The following is a 22,181-nucleotide window of genomic DNA, read 5'->3' on the forward strand; positions in this document are numbered from 1 at the left end:
CAAGCTACTTTCCTGCTTTTCAAAGCAACTCCTCAAGTTGTTTTGGCAACTTGACTGCTTTTCAAAGTGAATCACCGAACTTTGCAGACAGCTTGTGAATTATAACTTAGGCTACAGGAAAGGAATACCTACACGTGCAAGTGTGTCGCAAATCCCAGTTTCCCTGTGCTCAAACCAAACACATGGTAAATGGCAGAAAGGGATAACAGTCAGAAAACTCTTTATTGAAAGGCGTCATCTTATCCCTCCCACTACATTACAAACATAACTGGTAAACCTTTTAGTTATGTGCCAGATTTAAACAAAATTTGGTTAAACAACATCTTGATTTTCGTACCTTTCTACTAACATCTTCTGTTTTTTTCATTACTAAATTCGTGTACGCCATCTATGGTGTATGTTTTGTAGTTTTAATTAAATCAGGGCGTGCATTCCAGGGAAATTGCCATGCAACAGGATCCATGAAACACAAGTCACTGTCATAGTCCCCATCCAGTTTTTAATTACTGTACCAGTTACAAACAATGACAGATGTAGTTTATAAATTAAATGTTGCAGAAGTATTCAGCATGTTAATGTCTTATTAACAAAGTACAGTATGAAAATAAAACATGGTCACCAGTCAGCATTTTGGATTTCAAATTACAATGCAGTCATGCATTAAAACCCAAGTTTGAAATTTGACACGTTCAAATGTTTTCTACGACTAACATGGCCACCAGTCAGAGGTCAGAATGAAAAACAAATTTACAAGTATACTATTGCAGAACCTTACTTTTGAATTGAGGAGCACCCATTTTCTAAAAAAAAGACTTTAGCATTTAGAAAGGGTGAATTATTTTCCTTTGATACCTCTGTTAGTTCATGTCCTATTATGTATTTTTTTAAAGGTCAAGCATATTCACACATAAAAATAAAACCAACTCGTCTACCAATTATTTGTCATTTTCATTACAAAACATGCAATAACCTCATAAGAAGCATATGCAAGCATTATACATACATGTTTACGAGGCTTTAATCAATATGTCACATAGAAAGTGATTCATTTTATTTATCCTGCCAAGTACAATTTCTTTATCCAAACAGTGATTAGTTAATATTGAGTTATTTAAATAATATGCAATTCTGCAGACTTGGTGATTATCAGATGTAGTTGTATAGTTAAGTATATCACTTCTGGCGAAACAAAACAAAACAAAACAAAAAATCTATGTTACCCGTAACTCGAAGTTCGGTTAACTGTTCATTAAAATTCGAGGAACTAAATGTGGACGTTTAACAAAAATAAAAATATGCGTTGCCCGGAACTCGAAGTTAAGCTAATTGTTAATTGTCGTTTTGCAAAAGTGGGTGTGGACATGTTTATAACTTGATGTTTTCGTGACTCGATTTTCGTAACTCGATATCCGTATCTCGAACAATTCAGCATCTTCTGTAATGTAATGAGAGAGTTATTTGTTGTATAGTACATGGACAAAACTGTAGAGTTATATGTGATAGCAATGGATTTTTATTGGTATTGTTCAAATGTCTGGTATTTAATACCAGATTATTTGACAGTGTGTGGTCCGGATATGAGTTGGTGCGTGTACTAACCAAATGCAACCTAGTCCCTCAAAAACCCTTTTACACAGAGAAAAAAATCTTCCAGCTACAATAACCTAAAATGTAAAGAAAAAATCAATAAATAATTCAGGCATTTATCAATAAAAAAAGTTAGTCTAATTCTAAGGAAAACAGTTTCTTTCTCATTCCATGAAAGTTTTGTTGTAAAAAAAAGATACACAAAAGTATTATATAGTGTATATATTGTATATATAGTGTATACAAATATGAAAGCCAAAAACACTTCAGGCAGATATCTTTTATTTTATAATTCACAGTGATACATACAAATTAATATAGAAATAATATAAATTATAAACCCTACAACATGTGGTATGTGATGCATTCATACATAATGCTCAATCACTAAAATAAGGTTTATTTATTGGGAATAATATAATGCTCAATTTAATTTAATTTTGTATTGTATTTCAGATGAGAGCATCATCAACTGACCTAATAATTTGCCACCATAAAAACGAACGAGTATGCAAGATGGCGCTGTTAGCAAAAAAAATGTCGACCATATAAATTGATATAAATTTATCACTGCATAAAACATATTTCGACAATACACGGAGATATTGGCAACGTCACAAAATACATGACCTTCAATCGGGGTATATACGAATTGATATATACAAATTACAATACAGATCTTTTCCAACTGGAAAATCGCCAGGTTTAGATGGCTTGCCTAGATTCTTTTTCAGATATCTCATTATTTACATTATAGTTGTTAAAATGTCCTTTACTTCCATAGATGTTGGAGATTATCTGTTTTTGAAAAACAGTATTATTATTATCAGGACAATCATTATGTAATTGTTCATATAATTCTGTCCATTTTCTTGGGAGAAATTGGATTAGATTGATCATTTCTTGAACCTTTTAGTTCATTGATTATTTTCCAAAATTGATGGGAATTATTTTTTTTATGTCAGTTAATTTAACAATTTTGTTTTGTTCTTCTTTTTGTTTTGATCTAATTAACTTCTTGTTAGGGCATGTTAGGCTCTTCGTCGCCTAGTTTATGCTGCAGAACCAGACTAATAGTATAACCAGCTTTACGTATATACCTGTGTAAAGACAGGACAGGTTTGTTGGTTTAGATGGTCATGTCCTTTGCTGAATGGAATAAAAAAGAGTAACGGCATATCAGCATTGGCTTGGTAATTATATCGACAGCTGGTGTATCGTGGTTGTCTGGATGTGAATGGACACAGGTGGTTGTGAATGGACACTATTATATCTATCTAGATATTGTGGGACCCATCTTCCCGATAACTGAACTAGATTATGCTACAAGACACCCAGAGGCAGTGGCAATGAAGAATATTGAGACTACTAAAGTAGCAGAGGCATTAGTGGATGCGTTTTGTAGGGTTGGTGTAACGCAGAAGATCTTGAGTGACCAAGGCTCTCAATTTACATCAGGTGTCATGCAAGAGGCGACTCAGTTACTTTCAATAAAACAGTTGACTACAACACCCCACCAACCTGTCTGTAATGGACTGTGTTTCAATGGCACATTGAAGCAAATGTTGAAGAGACTGAGTTCTGAGAGACCCAAAGACTGGGACCGCTAGCTGGCATCACTTTTATTTGCATACCGTGAGGTACCACAAGCCATTTGATTTGATATATTGGAGGAGTGTGAGATGTCGGATATCTATACTCAAAGACCAGTGGACTGGTGAGGTAGAGGAGACTGAGGTAAGGACCACCTACAAGTATGTTATCGATCTGCAGGAAAGATTGGAAAAGACATGTGGGCTCGCACATGAGAACCTAAAGAAGGCACTGATGAGACAAGAGAAATTTATTTTAAAATAGAACGAGTGAACCACATCAGTTTAAGGTTCGTGATTATGTTTTGCTACTCCTTTCAACAGAAAGTAAAATGCTGTTGCTGCAGTGGAAGGGCCCATTTTCAGTGAAGGCAAAAATCGGTAATGTAGATTATCAGATTGACATAGGCGGTAAAGTAAAAACATTCCATTCCAATTTACTAAAGTTGTATGTTTGCAGGAAAGCAGAGGATGTAGTTGGCCCAGCGGCCGCCAATGAGATGACTCGGGCGTCAGTGCTACTTGAAGCAGAGCCAGAACTGGAGCACGGGCACGAGACTGTACAACCACATGGTGACTTGCTGATGGTGTCGGTTTTTACAGCAAACTCAGAACGCCAATGATGTTAAGGTGAGTGACAGCCTTACTTTGGAGCAGGATGACGCACTGAGACAGCTACTTTCCCAGTAATAGTGAAGTACTCAAGGATTTGCCTAAAAGAACATCACTATGGGAGCATGAGATAAAGTTGACTACATACAACCCAATCAGACAACGACCTTACCCCATAGCACATACCTTAAAAGATACAGTGAGACAGGAGATATCATCCATGTTGCGTCTGAGAATAATAAAACCCTTGGTCGAAATCCCCCAACTCTTCTTCCAATAGTCATTGTGAAGAAAAAAGATTACAACATCATGTTCTGCATTGATTTTCTGTCATTAAATGGCATCACAGTTTTTGACGCTGCTCAATTGAATGATTCAGATGAAATTTTTGCTTCGCTTTTACATGATAATTATTTCAGCAAGGTAGACCTCACTAGCGGGTATTGGTAAATTCTCTTGAAAAAGGAGTCACATCCAGTAACTGCATTTGAAGCTCCAAATGCTTTGTTTTACTTCTGCATGATGGCCTTTGGCTTGGTAAATGCACAGACATCGTTTAGCAGTGTTATAAGGTTGGAACTAGATGGAATAAAGAACGTTGATAGCTTTGTTGACGATATATTGGTCCGCACAGCAACTTGGGCCATGGCACGACTTAAAGAAGTGAATCTTCTTGGATCACATAGTTGGTGAAGGTCAGCTCAAGCCACAACATGACAAACTATTGAACATTAGAGAAGCTAAGAGGCCATCAACCAAAAAGCATCTGCGTTCCTTTCTTGGGCTAGCATATTACTATCAGAAGTTCATTCCCAACTTTGCGGCGATTGCAGTGCCTTTAACAGGTCTGACAAAGAAAGGGGGTTAGTTAGGGCGAGAGTCAGGAAGATGAACTAAAATTAACCAGTTAACCTCCTCAATTATCCTACATCTACCATACTGCACAAAGCCACTTATGCTACGCACAGATGCATCAAATCTCGGCTTAGGTGTAGCTCTTCTCTAGGAACATGACCAAGACGTTTTCTCAGTAGCCTAGCCAAAAGCAGTTGCCAAGAGAAACCAAGTATGCTACTGTTGAAAAAGAATGCTTAGCAATGACTAGGGAAGTGTACAAGGTCGATGCATATGTGTATGGCCGTAAATTTACTCTACAGACAGACCACCAATCTTTTAAATACATGCAGAGAGCCAAAATAGTTAATTCACGGGTGATGTGTTGGGATTTGGCACTACAGTCCTACAGGTTTTGTATCAAAGGTATTAAAGGTTCTGAAATAATTGGTGTCTTCCCACCAAAAAATGATTGCATTTTATTATGTTATTTCAGTTTAGCGAGAAATGTCGAGTATAATGATTATCTCATTGCCTGTTGATATTTTTTCCTATAGATTTTGGGGAGGTTTCAGCAGGCAATGTATTAATGTATTTCTGAGAGAAATGATAAGCTGAAGGTCTTACTGAATTGATAAGTCTGATGGAGCAGACATGTTACAGGCCTGATAGAATTAGTATGCTGCATGTCTGATGGAGCAGACATGTTACAGGCCTGATAGAAATAGTATGCTGCATGTCTGATGGAGCAGATCTGTTACAGACATAATTGGCTTGCTGCATGTCTGATGGAGCAGACCTGTTACAGGCCTGATAGAATTAGTATGCTGCAGATCTGATGGAGCAGATCTGTTACAGGCCTGATAGAATTAGTATGCTGCATGTCTGATGGAGCAGACATGTTACAAACCTAATAGAATTAGTATGCTCATGTCTGATGGAGCAGACCTGTTACAGGCCTGATAGAATTAGTATGCTGCATGTCTGATGGAGCAGACCTGTTACAGGCCTGATAGAATTAGTATGCTGCATGTCTGATGGAGCAGACCTGTTACAGGCCTGATAGAATTAGTATGCTGCATGTCTGATGGAGCATACCTGTTACAGGCCTGATAGAATTGGCATGCTGCAGGTCTGATGGAGCAGACCTGTTACAGGCCTGATAAAATTAGTATGCTGCATGTCCGATGGAGCAGACATGTTACAAACCTAATAGAATTAGTATGCTCATGTCTGGTGGAGCAGATCTGTTACAGGCCTGATAGAATTAGTATGCTGCATGTCTGATGGAGCAGATCTGTTACAAGCCTGATATAATTAGTATGCTGCATGTCTGATGGAGCAGACATGTTACAAACCTAATAGAATTAGTATGCTCATGTCTGATGGAGCATACCTGTTACAGGCCTGATAGAATTAGTATGCTGCATGTCTGATGGAGCAGACATGTTACAAACCTAATAGAATTAGTATGCTCATGTCTGATGGAGCATACTGTTACAGGCCTGATAGAATTAGTATGCTGAATGTCTGATGGAGCAGATCTATTACAGGCCGGATAGAGTTAGTATGCTGCACGTCTGATGAAGCAGACCTGTTAAGGCCTGATAGAATTAGTATGCTGAATGTCTGATGGAGCAGATCTGTTACAGGCCGGATAGAATTATTATGCTGCATGTCTGATGAAGCAGACCTGTTACAGGCCGGATAGAATTATTATGCTGAATGTCTGATGGAGAAAATCGATCATGAAAATACAATGATTCACAGTATTTATTTTTAACAATTTTTCCGTTCAATATGATCAACAAAATTGGCATAAAATTTATGCAGTGTGCTGCTATCCAGATTTGATTGCACAATTGACTTTTAGTGGAAGTATTACAGCATTTTGCACAACAATTATTATATGGTTACATTTTCCCTATTTACATAAACAAGGCAATGTATATTTCACCATGAGTAACGAGAATGCGGGAGAACTTGGACAAAGTATGCAATCTGCTTTAAGGTCTTACCTCATAAGCTCTTCACATGGAACAGTTGTTTGTTTACTACAGTACTATTATAAGATAAATTATGGCATTCTTTTATGGGTTAAATACCTAAGAACTACCCAAATCAGGTATTTATATTTTACAATTTAAAATATATATATTCATTCTTATTGAACCATGTCACAGAAAGCATAGTTGTTTATGTGGTCTGTCATTCTTGAGTCCAGAGAATAAAAAAAATAATAAAAGTTGACAATTATATTTTTCGAGTTCTATGTATACAAATATTATTCACTTCTGTGAAATGTTAGTTACTGCAATTCAATAAAATATGTAAATATATATTGTGTAATTCAATGTGTACAGATATGGAACTGAAATAACAGTTGTATACAGTGGATTGTAAAATGCTATAATGTCATGTATGTGAGTGTGGTATAATTCAAGATGTTCTGTTGTGGAGATAGACAGTATTGGAAACAATGTATCATTAGATACACAAAAAATCCAATGTTAAGAAAAATGTGACTAAGAGAGAAAAAATAAAATTCCCTGTTTCTATGGGAATGAAGTTTCTAGATATACATCCCTAAAATTCTCTTCAATTAAAAACCTATCCTGTGGTTAACAACTAATTTTTTCACATACAAAAAAATTAATTTATCTATGCAGTTGACATACTGGATAATTATAGCAATCAAATCTGATTGTTAATATTAAACAAACCAAACACTGAAATAGAAAAATCATATCTTGTCAGGTGTAATGTCGCCCTCTAGTGGTGGTTTACAGTAATGTACATCCGCAGCAGCACTGTTGGGGGTAGTCTGGTGCATGCACTTTGTGTTCAAATCCATATACAAAGTACGAGAAACTATTGTTGTTCCAATGACAATGGATGTTAGCAACTGGAATAACTCGAACTTTATGACGCTGAAAAAAAAAATGGTGAAGAAGAAGATTTTTTTTAGACAAGATTAAGGGAAATTAAAAAAAAAAATGTAATAAACATATTTAAGTAAAAGTAAGTATGTTTATAAATGTAACAGTAATGGGTCAGCATCTTGTAAATACACGAAGCTGAGTGTGTTTATAAACTGATTTCTATAAATTTTGCTTTGTATACACAATTGACAACTTTCGAGTTAAAATATTAGAAACTTGGATGCAGGGGGGGGGGGGGGGTAATATACCAATTTCAGCTGCATGGGGGGGGGGTGATTTAGCAGCATAAATGGTCAATGGTTAACTAGAGCACCAGGAATCAAGAAAACCACCTAACAAATTGTGAGAGGTGGAAATCAACGCTCCATTCTCACCTGGACACCAATTAATTGCGTTATAACTTGAAACTCTATTGTAGATGATAATGTAATAATGATTAGTAGTATATAAGAAACACTGATATCCAGACACTTCAATGTACATTCTTGTAAAAATAAAAGACTATACCTGCATAATTATACGTTCTGCTTGAAAACCCGTCAGGTGACGCTGTACCAAATTTTTAGATGCTTCATTGATATTTACATCTGGAAAATGATTGATTGGCCAAACCTATATAAAAATTTCATTGTTTATATAATTTGTATTTAAAAAAAAATAATGTTCACTGTTTTTTACAATAATTTTGTATACCGTATTAGCTGTATTAGCAGCACATCTCGAACAGATTACTAAAAGCACAATAAATTGCTGTATGTATAGAATATTAGTAATTTTGACCACAGAAACACCTCGGTAATTAATGCAGATATGGTAATTAAACTTCCTTTGACAACACTGATACTGTAAACTATTTAATTTCCAGTGATGGGAAATTGACTACTGTAAAACATGTCTTTTTCGCAAACATGTCTTTCTAGCGAATTTAGCACCAACAATGTCTTTTTTTCTCAACATGCACTTTGTAATAGCCCCCGTCACACCATAACGTTTTGGTCAGCGTTCTCTGAATGTTCCAATCGTCCAATTTCCGAGCGTTCTGGAACGAGGTAGACACATCCAGCGTTCGATTAACGAGTGCCCCTAACGTATGACTAGCGTGTTCCTAACGCACGAGGAGTGTGTAATGAGCGACCAAGTAAGATACCCCTGGAAATCATTGACGTGTGCTAACGTGTCACTAGCGCGCAACGAATGACTTTTAAACGTTAAGTGAGCGTGTTGAGCGTGTATCTATCGTTAGGTCGTTAATTTGACGTTAGTCGCACGCTTTATGTGCTCTAGGGGTACGTTCAGCGGTCGTTGACAGGTCGCTAGTGAGTTGTTCACTGCAAAGCGAGCGATTGGTAACAACTAAGTAACGCTAGAGCAACGACTGACTAACGATTGTCTAACGCGTCAAACATTAGCAAAACAATCGAAGAATATTATTTAACGTTTAACAGCGTTCAAAAATAAACGTTGAAGAACGTGCATGTTCAAAACTTTTTTTTTTTGATCAGCGTTCTCCGCCGATTCCCGACGATCAGCAACGATTACCGACGTTCCCAGCAACTTTGGGCGACTACCAACGTTTCCTCAAATGCCAGAGAACGCTAGCCAGAACGTCATGGTGTGACTGCGCCTTAAACAATACAAAAAAAACGTACTGACATGATAGATACACTTGATTGAAAAGTAAATTAACACAAAAAATAAACGTATTCATTGCGGTCATTATTTTAATGAAAATAAATAAATAAATGAAGTAATACTGATATATTATTATGGGAATTGGTAGTACTTAGTAACATAAAAGGTCAATGTTCTGGATGTAACGCAGCAACGATACCGGCTTTTTCAAACCCCTGTTGAATCTGTTTTTTATCACTGCAAACAAACTCAAATTACACTTGACAGTTTTTCTTTGTTTTTATGGAGATGATAACGGTACATTTGTATTGACGAACGACAGACATGTATTGTGAAAACAGGGAATCAACAATGACAAGAGAAATTCGCAAAATTTTCGCTATTACATCATTTTACCACAGTTCGCGAAAATTGCATGTCGCTTTTTCAACATGTTTTAAAGTATTTTGCAAAATTGAACTGAATGATATTTTAACTTCTATAAAACATTACAATTGTTACTGACTCATTAACATATAACCATCTACAATAGTTTTCTAAACATTTCTTGAATGTCTCTCATATACCATATTCTATTACTATAGAATTATGATTATAGAGCAAATATGTTATAGCTGACATATTTTTTTTAACTCTACAAAGCTGTTCATATAGGTGACTTTCAGATGTCCATCAACAATTAAATTTTTGACTTATTCTTGAAAAGTACCAGCTCAATTGCTTTGATACTACCAATAGATATTAAGTACCTTGGGTGGACCTGTGTCATATTTGCTTGTTTTCGTGACAATATCATTAATTCTCTATTTTTAGCATATATTTTTTCACATTCTTAGTTATATTTTCGGCTTCGTTTTGTATTCTTGTAAACAGGCTCATTGCTTTGATACTAATTATGTAGGTATCACGGGTCCATTAACCTATTGATAGATTTGTTCATTTTTTGTGAATGTATTTAGTTCTTTATTTTTAGAAAATATTTCTGTTATTTTCGGTAAAAAATGATATTTTTGACTTATTCTTGAAAACTCACCCTTGATTTAAAAGTACATGTACATGTAACTTGGTGGACCTCTTTCAGATTTGTTTTCATATCATTAATTCTCTATTTTTAGCAAATATTGTTGATTTTATGGTAATAAATGAGATTTTCAACTTCTTTTTTTAAAACTGATTTCTGTCATGCTTGATATGTACATTAATTGTACATACTTTTTTGTACTTGGATCAGCCATTTCTGTTTGATTATAATATGTAAATTTTATTACAAAATTACTTCTAACAATTTTGACTTCTTAAAAACTATTAGCCTGATTAATATATTTCAGGTGTAAATAACTATTTTTTCAAGAGGGGATGAGGGGGATGTGTGACAATATAGAATATTTGACATCATCTATGTTTTAATCAATTGGTTGTGAACAATTTCTTTGACAAAGTTAAGTCCATAACAGCCAGAAGAAAACTGTTTTTTTGGGGGTTTTTTTTTTGCATTTTGAATTATGGTTGACTATTGCATGACTTGGCTGACACAATGTTCTTATAGGACAGCGTAGCTTTTTCAACCGTTGGATTTTTTGTTATAAGTTGATTAAGCTTTCACAGAAGTTTGTATATTGTTGACACTGTTAACTGTTACTGTTAACATATTCCTTAGGTTTTTATACACGTATGTATTTATCAATTTCATGAATGAAACTGAAACGAGATGTTTCTATTGGCTGATGAAATAAAATTGTTGGATTCAACTGCGTTCTGACATTTATTATAAATATCAAGGGAAAAAGTTTACTGCCTAATTAGTAAATGCAAAATATAAACTTAGTCTTAATATAACTTGAAATTGAAAACCTTGATATATACTGTGTCTAATTCTCAAAACTCACCCTAGGAAGTTCCTGTTTGAAGACAGTCTCGCCAGACACAGTGCGAATTAATTCATCTGGCAATGAAGTTCTTTCCACAACATGGTCATCATGGTGAACAATCCTAATAAAGTTGAAATAAAAACAAAACAATAATAATAATAATAACAACAACATTTGCATGTACACAAAAAATTAAGTTAGTTTTTTTAGATGATGGTTCCCAGAGATGAAAAAGAGAATACAATACTGCAATGGGGTAAGTTTATGCTAATCCACTTGTGTGTGGGGTGAGTTCACATGTGTAGGAGTATACAATTTTTAAAAATGTCAGATATCAAGGTGCATTGTAGTTCTCCCATAATGCATTTCAATTATTTGAGGAATAAAACTAAAAACAACAGAAATATATAACAGTACACTATTTTTACCTTGCCTGTATTACTGTAGATACAGGGAAAGGAATATGAAGGGAAATGTCTGTCATTGTTTTAAAACTTTATCTTGTGGTTACAGTTTCATATCTAATTTCTTTCAAATATGGATATTATATTAACCACTTTGGGATGATTTCAATCAAGTTTGATTTTGTTACGTAATCAGTGTATATATCTCTCACAATAGGTCATATATTGCACATATATTGAATTACATTAAGTTAATGAAACATGGCAACATTTTCATGCATCTTATCATATGTGCATAATATTGGACTTCATTAATACAGCAGTGATAGCAATTCTACTAATCATATTTAAATTCTCAGATACAATCAAAGTCAAGCAGCATGTGCATGGAGGTAACTTAAAGAATTGTAATAGAGTTTTCTGATTCACAAAACATCAAATGCAAAAATGTATTATATAATAAATTGTACTTGATGTATTAAACAAGGTCCCTTCGGATAAAACATTAAACAAAATCATCAAAACTTGGTTCACGTGTTTTTTTTTTATGATTAGCAGTAAAAGCAGGGCAACTGCATTGATTGTAATTTGCATAATGAGGTTGCTTTCCCATTCAATCAATTAGCTGTTTTATATTCAGTAGAAAAAGATTATACTGTGAAATACTTTATTTTCGCTGGAATTAATTTTCGCTGAAAAGACTTTTTGGGTGTTTTGTATGGAATTTATTTTCACTGATTTTTGACGAGTTTAATGTAAAACATAGGAAAAAAAGGTATATTCGCTGGATTTTATTTTCACTGAATCATTCCTTCAGCGAAAATAGCAAAAATTAATTCCAAGTCATAAGCTGTGTAAATTAATAAATAAAATATTACCATTCAATAGTCAGTCTGATGAAGCACTTCAGTTGACCCCTAGCATTACATGTATGACACGCAGTGTGACCATGACCATTGCAGACAAAGCACCTGCAGCAAAAATGTAGAACATCAATTATTGTTTTACTTTTGCAGACATGCACTGTGTACAACAAAATGATTCAGGAGTACTTCTTACTCTGCACACTAAGTTTTTTTTTAATAATATCTTCCAAAACATACATGCACTGTAAAGCGCACAACAAAAACAAAACTAACCTAATATTTTTTAATAAAAACAAAGCTTTGCAGATTACCCCTTAAATGAAATCCACAACCGTTCACATTTCTCATGCATTAGGTATAGATTGAAATGTGTTCGTGAACAGTACGCCATCTAATAATAACACATGTAACGCATGTTATTCAATGTTAACCCTAGCATCTCTGATTTGAAAATGGATACATTTGACATTTGTTTGACAAGTTTGACAAACTGCAATGTAGAATACTATATTCAAGGATTGAGGATAATGATCGACGTACATACATTTTTTCCAAACAATGTAGCAAGAAATTAATCTTTATTTACAAATATACAAGTGGTCTGATTGGTTGGAATCAAATCTTAAAAACTTCTAAGTATATGTATATATATTTTAAAGCGAACAAGATTCTCACCGTTTTCTCCCATGGCCATGACAAAAATGACAATGGCGTCTCTCATGATGACCATTGATATAATGAGTTGAATGACCGTGTCCATGGCAACTATGGCATCGAGTCTGAAATGATATACATCATAGTAACTATAGAGATTGGTTATACAGCGTCAGAAAAAATGAAAAATAAATCACTCACCATAGATAGTATTCATAATTGATAATTCTATAGATATACTTGTGTGACAACTAGTTGATATGTAAGAAATCGCATACATCAACACTGAAAACAAATTTTGTTCTTAGCTTATTTCCATGATGTTAACAACTTTTGGCAACCTGGGCCATACGTAACTCAGGTTGAAATTATGAATCAGAAATTACAATTTAGATACACGTACAGACTCAAAATTTTAATCATATATAAACTAGTTTTGGTAATTTGTGCCAGGCAACAGTGCCACATACTGAGTGGACACGTAAATGCCAATTTAATAGGCTATATATCCTGGTCTGTATGTAGACCTAAAATAAACGAGATTCCCCCAAACTATGTTGGTTAATGAATCTTAGCCAATTGTCTTTGACATACCCACTACATCTGTGACATTCTCACACAAGGTACCAGTTGATCCCTTACTTGTTTGTGTTCAAGTCCAGATTTTAACTCTAGAACCCATCAATCTTAACAAGTTCAGAGCAAGAACCACTACATACTGGTGACCAGTACAGTCATGCAAAATTGTAACTCATTAATGTATTTACAGATACAATAATTACTAAATATTGATACAAATCGCAACGATTAATCAACTTACCCTTCCTCTACCATGACAATTATAACATCGTTTTCTACCCAGACCAATACAGTCATGACAAGGCTAAAAACATAAATATTTCAGAAATTTAAATTTAATCTGTCACAGTCACAGTCACAGCGTACCATCCTTTTTTGTAATGTTGGGTGGGGTATAGGCACGTATCATCTTTCACATGAGTCCTCCTCCTCATACATTATGAAGTTTGATCAAGAAGATTGATAAAAACAATAAATGTAAACATCCAGACATCACGCATATAGTGATTACCTCATATTAATATATTAAGTATACTATGTTACATTATTGAAATAAATCATACATATTACGGCGAGTATTTGTTAATTACCTTGACAGATGCTGTATGTGGTACTTCCATATTTACAGTGTGCGACTGAAATAATGCAGGAGGTCTTGCCTCTATATCCCACGGAGATGGCGCTACACCATTGAATGACCCATCAATTACTTGCCCTTTCATTGAAAAACACAGTATTCATTCAAGTGAAATGATAAATGGAATAATTCTAGCACAATATAAATGTTTACTTTTTAATACAAGTACTGTTTATATGTAAATAACAGGTGTGTGTATGTGGTAATTTTTCAATGCTCACACTTGCAATAAATGCATTTTTATTTTCAGAGATGCACTAGAGCAAAATTGTAAACCAATTTTCTAAGATTCAAATTTGTGCAAATTTGTGTAATTTATAATTCAATGCAGTTACCAGATATAGAACAAATTTGCATATACTCCCACAAAATCACCATGTATGGAACACATTTGTATAAACTCTGACAAAATCACCATGTATGGAACACATTTGCATATACTCCCACAAAATCACCATGTATGGAACACATTTGTATAAACTCCCACAAAGTCACCATGTATGGAACACATTTGCATATACTCCCACAAAATCACCATGTATGGAACACATTTGCATATACTCCCACAAAATCACCATGTATGGAACACATTTGTATAAACTCCCACAAAGTCACCATGTATGGAACACATTTGCATATACTCCCACAAAATCACCATGTATGGAACACATTTGCATGAACTCCCACAAAATCACCATATATGGAACACATTTGCATATACTCCCACAAAATCACCATGTATGGAACACATTTGCATATACTCCCACAAAATCACCATGTATGGAATACATTTGCATATACTCCCACAAAATCACCATGTATGGAACACATTTGCATAAACTACCACAAAATCACCATGTATGGAATACATTTGCATATAAACTCCCACAAAATCATCATGTATGGAACAAGTCATTGTCAATGACACGTCCCCGTTCCGTTCATATTTGAGTGACATATACATTCAAAGCAGATCATGACCGAAATGCACCTGCATATGTACAACACATTGTTCTAAATCTGAACAAAATCCATCCATGCATGACTGAGATCAGGTTCCGGAATTGTGAAAATACGTGATTTTGATGCATTTTCGGCCTTAAAATGGCCATAATTCAGCTATTGTTAAGCAGATCATGAAACAAATGCACATATCTATTTGTGACATGATGTACCATGTGTGTGTGAAGTTTGAACTTGATCAATCCAGACATGTCTTGGATACGGATCCAGAACTGAATTTATTAAAACAAAATAGCCGCCAGTCGGCCATTTCGAACTTGATCCGGAAAAAAAATGACGTGCATCAAGGTCCTATTATGTTCAATGTATGTACCAAATTTGAACAAAATCCGTCCATGCATAACTGAGATCCGGGTACGGAATGGTGATAATGTGCGATTTTGCAATGCATTTTCGACCTTAAAAAAGCCGCCATTTGGCTATCGTTAATGAAATCATGAAACAAATGCACATACATATTTGTGACATGATGTACCTTGTGTGTGTGAAGTTTGAACTTGATCAATCCAGACATGTCTCGGATACGGATCCAGAACTGAATTCTTTAAAACAAAATGGCCGCCAGTTGGCCATTTAAAACCAGATCCCCCCAAAAAAATGACGTGCATCAAGGTCCTATTATGTTTAATGTATGTACCAAATTTGACTGAAATCCGTCCATGCATAACTGAGATCCGGGTCCGGAATAGTGAAAATGTGCGATTTCAATGCATTTTTGGCCTTAAAGCGGCCGCCATTTGGCTATCGTTAATGAGATCATGAAAGAAATGCACATACATACTTGTGACATGATGTACCTTGTGTGTGTGAAGTTTGAACTCGATCAATCCAAGCATGTCTCAGATACGGATCCAGAACTGAATTCTTTAAAACAAAATGGCCGCCAGTCGGCCATTTCAAACCCGATCCCCCAAAAAAAATGACGTGCACCAAGGTCCTATTATGTTTAATGTATGTACCAAATTTGAACAAAATCTGTCCATGCATAACTGAGATCCGGGTCCGGAATGGTGAAAATGTGTGATTTTGATGCATTTTCGACCTTAAAATGGCCGCTATTCGGCTATCGTTAATCGGATCATGAAAAAAATGCATGTGCATATATCCCATATAATGTGTGATGTATGAGTGAAGTTTGAACTTAATCGGTCTATGCATGTTCGAGATACAGGTGATCACGGACGCACGCACGGACGCACGCATGGACGCACACAGGGCAAAACATAAGTCCCCGTTTTCGGACTACGTCCGAACGGGGACTAACAAATTTGCATAAACTATAAAACAAATATGCAAAATTAAGTCAAAAGTTATAGTTTATATTCAAAACACCATATATGTATAATATTATTATTTACTCACCATGATATGGTTCATAGGCCCATTTAGTTGACCTTTTCTCAGTGTAGGATTCCAATGAATACTGAGAGGGAGAAATCACATCACAAAAGTACCACATATTAAATTGAAAATGTATGTGTCAATTTCATCAGAGAGATGGTATAGACTACAGGCATTCTCCAAGAAAACACTGCTGGAACAGTACATAACATTATCAAGTCAATTAAACCACATTCGAACAATTTGAAGTATATACATACATGTAATGTAACTATAATATGGGCATAGTATGATTACTTAGCGCTTTCTAACAATATACAAGCCTAAACCATGCATAACTGAATTAGAACATATGCATGTACCACACACAATCTATTTAAACTTACATGGAATGCGCTTGATGGGAGAATATTGGTGAAGATCAATTCATTTGCTGGTTTCGAACCAAAACAGCAATTCTGAGAAACATGGTCGAGCAATGCATTTCTTGCTTGTTCTTCAGAAACAACTGGTACTCTGCAAAACAAATGATGCAAGAATTCAACAAGCTTTTCATAAACCATCAAAATAGTCTGCCATCATAAAGTCACTGAATTCGTTGATACTTCACAAAATAACACTGCAGAATTATTTAATTATTATCTTTTTTTTCAAATTTTTTTATCAAGATGTATGTCCATATTTAGTCATAGTATTAGCCTATTTAACTATGTTTCAAGGTTGAATTGAAGGTGGGATATCATAAATTATGTATTTTATGGCGGCCATTTTACAAATCCAAGATGGCGGCCATCCTGGTGTTTGTGCAAATGCCAACATTGGTTTTCAGATTCTCCATTACTCTGAAGATTCTAAAAAATGTATAGTTTTGCTAATCTCCAAAAAAAAATTGAATGAAGTTACATTTCTTAACATAGTGAACCTGACTAATTGTACTAAATTGACAAAATTTCAGAAATAAATGTAACAGTAATACAAATCCATTACTCTTTCATTCTAATTATTTTCTGTTTGTCCAAACCAAACATGACATAATGCTTGGGGAAGACATAATTATTAACACTTATATTATAGTTACCTTGTTGCCATATCTTGGCTCTGTGGTGGCTGTGAGTGAAGTGCTTCATTGTAGCTAGGAGGTGGCTGTAATGGTGTACCTTCCATATTTTCATACCCTGAAAATTGGTCCATTTTCTCAAGCGGTGGGGCTGTCGCTGATGGAGGCTGAATATGAATATTATTTATTATGCTGAATATTTAATGATATAACAACAACAAAAACTATGTTGGAATTAACTTGAGAATGGAAATTTGGCAGAATATTCAAAATAAACATACTGTAAAATTCCAGCGAATATACACTTTTCCCCATATTTTACATTCAACTCATCAAAAATCAGTGAAAATAAATTCCAAACAAAACACCCAAAAAGTCTTTTCCGCAAAAATTAATTCCAGCTAAAATAAAGTATTTTACAGTACGACCCTGTCTGTTCAGAATCAAGATACTAATGAAGACTGTGTATAATTCAACCTAACAAATACAGGTTATTTATTTTGACACATGTTTTTTTTTTATTTATTTTTTTTATTCCCAGTACAAAATACTTTACCATAGGAAAAACCAATCATTAATGACTCAAAATCACAATTTTCATGCAAGTCTGACCTGTGTTTTGTGACATAATTAGTTTCATATATTTTCAACTGAGTTTTGTAAACAACAGCATATAGTAAATGTCAAAATAATTTGATCAATTGTTTTGACTGTAGTCAACTATCGTACTCATCCAATCAACTCAAAAAATCATGTTTTTTTCAGTCGAACAGCCCCCCCCCCCGAAAATTATCCAAAAGACAATTTTGATTCACAAGGTGCCAGATTAGAGGGAATATTGCGTATATTTTATTATATTAAATTATTATATTATATTATATTATATTATATTATATTATATTATATTATATTATATTATATTATATTATATTATATTATATTATATTATATTATATTATATTATATTATATTATATTATATTATATTATATTATATTATATTATATTATATTATATTATATTATATTATATTATATTATATTATATTATATTATATTATATTATATTATATTATATTATATTATATTATATTATATTATATTATATTATATTATATTATATTATATTATATTACTTGATTGATCCACCATACCTGCACATTTGGGTTTTCATCTGGGTCATCATCAGGAACTTCACCTTGCCACGTTGGTGTGTCAACATGATTTCCACTAGTGGCTGCTGGGTATCCACTCTGATAACCAGGGGTAGCGCCCCCTGCTGCTGGATAAGGAGACTGCCCAGAAGGTGGTGAGTATGGTTGCTGTCCCTGGGCTGGTGGGTATGGTTGCTGTCCCTGGGCTGGTGGATATGGTTGCTGTCCCTGGGCTGGTGGGTATGGTTGCTGTCCTTGGGCCGATGGATATGGATATGGTGGCTGTCCCTGGGTTCCTGGATATTGTGGTTGACCTTGAGGATTGCCAGGGTATGGAGGTCCACTATAAATAAACATTAAGATACAGTAAAATACTGGCCCTCAAATGACAGCTTGGATGAGGCAACATAATACACTCTACATTCTACAGTGTCCATACACTCAAAAAACAATCATTTTTACTGGTATTTAATTTCACTAGTTCGATCAAAATAAATATATACACAAAGTATCAGAGAATAAGACTTCTATAATATTCAAAAAGAAGTAAAAAGTTGATACGGACGCCAACGGTTGATAATGATGACAGACAATCACTCCTATGATAAGCTCCGCTTGACAAATTCACCAGCGGAGCTAAAAAATTAACAGTTACTGAAAATATTACTATAAACTAATATTTATTCTTTGCCATACTTGCTCTCCTAGAACTCAGACCACTAATAAACAGACTGGCAATGCAGGTATTTCTTTTGATCTTACGTGAGTTTTGGGTTTACTATTGCAATAACATTTTAATCTTATAAACAACCGGGGGAGATAAGAAAATGTCCAAGAAGTCACATGATAATGCACGACTTTGTGAGAAACTGTTTCAACAAGAAGTGACATGAAAGGTCAGACCGAAGTTTCAGATTTTCCTAGCATTAGTGATTCTCACAGGCCCACTAACATTCATAAAACAGGTCCAGGTAAAAATAAAACAGAAAGTATAAAATTCAGTTGAAGGTCAAACTAAATAGCAGTGAAAATAAATCAGATGGAAATAATTAATGAGCGTTCTCTTGACGCGAAGTTGCTACACACAATGTACAAAATCAAAACATCACGTCAGTACTATTTCGAAACCGTTATATTAATTTTGCCTAAATTTAATTGACTGGTACAGTTTTTGCCCTGATGTATCATACTTTCAATATGCTACGGTAAAAGTCGTTCCTTTTTCTTCATTATACATTCAACATTAATATAAAGATACATTATATATACATTAAAATAATCATTACTTTCTTAAAATATGGTAAATTTTGGCTAAAAATTATATTATTCGGCAAATCAAAGGAAATTCTGTCATTTCCAGGTGATCTGATCTGAACTGAATACAGAGAATGACTGAAATGCATGCGAGACTGAGGATTTCAGATGTGTGTACTCGCCATTCGGCAAAATTCACCAAACGTGAGCCACCAGCATAGCCGAGACACACGTTCGCCGGGGATTATGTTGATTGACACCTCTAAACAATAGCATTGCCAGTCCGTTTATTGGTGGTCTGAGATATTATGTATTTTGGATTATTAAAATATGATTTATTGTGAACATAGACTCACCTCTGTTATGTATGTATTAAAGTATACGCAATACTAATAAAGTAAATATGGTACAACAAAAAACAAATTGGTAGTACTTTTGTATTCTTAATGAATATTGCTGAGAGTACTGCAGTGAAACAGAACTGAATGTCTGTAAATCTGTACAATCAATCAAATAGTCAGCCAAAGATATCGCCAACATTCAGTTTATATGCATTTATTAGTACATTTATTTCCTGTCATTTTTGAAAATTCTAACCATCAAATAATTCATTTAGTAATCCTACTCCACCCCTCCACCAATAAAGCAACAGGAGTGCAATTTATTCTGGTATATATAGACAGTGGTATGTGCCAGGTATCATAGTATGATGTTCACTGTCATATTCTGTACATGTATTTACAGAAAAACAAATACTGTATTTACTTTATTAGAAGGGCATAACAATTGGATTTATTGTATACTGTAAAGGGGGTAATTATTCACTGGGTTTTAATTTAGCTTAATGCGCTAAATTAAAACACAGTGAATATGTAAAATTTAGCATAGAACGCATTATCTAAATGACGAAACCGTGAATTTAAAACCCACTGAATATGCCTGAAATGGTAAATCAGTGAAATTTAAACCCAGTGAAAATTAGTCATTTTACAGTACTAAATCATTATGACTTATTTTTTGGATTATAGTTACACTACTTTCATTATTATAAGTGCAAAAATATGCGCTACTAATTAATAGAACAAATACGGTATATGCATGATAACCCCAAGAATGTAGAGGTTTTCAAGGGCGTGAACAAGCCACGTAACGTCACCGTCCCTCAACGGTGGTAACGTATACAAGATTAAACCCGGAAGTGAAATCAGAAACGTGTGGTAAAGCATGCTGTTGTCGTGAATTTTATTATATGGTGTACTCTGTTGTCCTCGGCATGACCCTATATCGACGCCTTAGGAATAAATAATACCTTAACAGTGGTTGTTTTTCGCTCATCTTGCCTTGTCTAGAGGTTGGTCGAGTTTCAGTAACTTGCGTCTTGTACGACACACTGTTCTGAGCTTGCGTCGTAATTTCACCAGACAAGTCAGGCTATTTTTGCGCCACTTGCGGAAGCGTTCGGAACCTCTGAATGACTCTAACGAAATGATTCACAGTCACAGCAGTTTACGAAGCGAAGACCTCGCATATCAATGTGTTTCACTGTTTACATTGATCAAACGAAGGGAGTGATGATTCTCACGTGACTATCTGTAACCTCTTCAGGGGGTGTTACTCTCATGTATACAAGTCGCTTGTTTTTTCGTATTGGAATTTCCAAAACATTCTCATTAGAACGTAAAACTTAAAGAAGCGAATAAATAACATATAAGTTTTGTTATGAGATCAAGCAGAAAAGAAACTTAAAATAATTCCTTACAGCTTAGATATCCATTCAATGTCGAAATATTGTGTGAACCATGGAGCTAAAAAAAGAAGGAGAGTGAACTCCCTTTGATGCTATTGTTACCATGACTTCTGCCGACTATTTGGTCAACAGATAACACTTGACGGGTTTATGGGGGGATTACTGGACGTGAATATTTAATTAGTCATGATCGGACGTTCTCGGATGAGTTCGGTCGTTATTACAAAGCAGGGTGAGGGACGAAAAAAAAATTATAAAGACTCAAGTAGGAAAAAAACATGGCCAGAATTACACAGTAACTTCTAAATTGGTGATGTGTAATACACAAGTAATTGTGATGGAATGTAGTGGGGAACAAAGTATCGTTAACTTCCAACCCGCCACAATATAACTATCCCCT

General features: G+C 34.6%; 2 protein-coding genes across 2 annotated transcripts in view; both read right to left on the reverse strand.

Annotated features, from left to right (window-relative positions):
- LOC144363047 (protein SSUH2 homolog) overlaps nucleotides 1-2,765 on the reverse strand; it is a 25,601-nt gene extending 22,836 nt beyond the window's left edge. The window contains exons 1-2 of the mRNA XM_078013981.1: nucleotides 2,688-2,765; nucleotides 1,600-1,664 (exon numbers count right to left, since the gene is read on the reverse strand). Of these exons, the coding sequence (XP_077870107.1) occupies nucleotides 1,600-1,664; nucleotides 2,688-2,765 (143 nt within the window). The remainder of the gene's footprint in view (nucleotides 1-1,599; nucleotides 1,665-2,687) is intronic.
- On the reverse strand, nucleotides 1,491-21,605 carry LOC100370877 (protein SSUH2 homolog). The gene is made up of 12 exons (XM_002740269.4): nucleotides 21,344-21,605; nucleotides 18,781-19,123; nucleotides 17,650-17,795; nucleotides 16,958-17,087; nucleotides 16,593-16,653; nucleotides 14,161-14,285; nucleotides 13,812-13,874; nucleotides 13,013-13,116; nucleotides 12,350-12,442; nucleotides 11,086-11,188; nucleotides 8,075-8,179; nucleotides 1,491-7,555 (listed from the first exon to the last, which is right to left on the reverse strand). Exons 1-12 carry the CDS (start codon nucleotides 21,367-21,369, stop codon nucleotides 7,409-7,411), a joined length of 1,446 nt encoding a protein of 481 aa, XP_002740315.1. The 5' UTR covers nucleotides 21,370-21,605; the 3' UTR covers nucleotides 1,491-7,408.
- Nucleotides 21,606-22,181: the final 576 nt, after the last annotated feature.

Source organism: Saccoglossus kowalevskii, chromosome 3, assembly GCF_978046115.1.
Source record: "Saccoglossus kowalevskii chromosome 3, keSacKowa6.1, whole genome shotgun sequence".
Classification (NCBI taxonomy): Eukaryota; Metazoa; Hemichordata; class Enteropneusta; family Harrimaniidae; genus Saccoglossus; species Saccoglossus kowalevskii.

What these genes read in the sequence shown, in the direction of transcription:
- LOC100370877 (XM_002740269.4), bottom strand. Translation starts at nt 21,369, where the DNA reads ATGAGCGAAAAACAACCACTGTTAAG. An exon ending in TCCCATCAAGCGCATTCCAT is followed by an intron (nt 16,654 to 16,957) that starts GTAAGTTTAAAT and finishes TCTCCCTCTCAG; the next exon opens with TATTCATTGGAATCCTACAC. An exon ending in ATTGTCATGGTAGAGGAAGG is followed by an intron (nt 13,117 to 13,811) that starts GTAAGTTGATTA and finishes ATATCATTTCAG; the next exon opens with ACTCGATGCCATAGTTGCCA.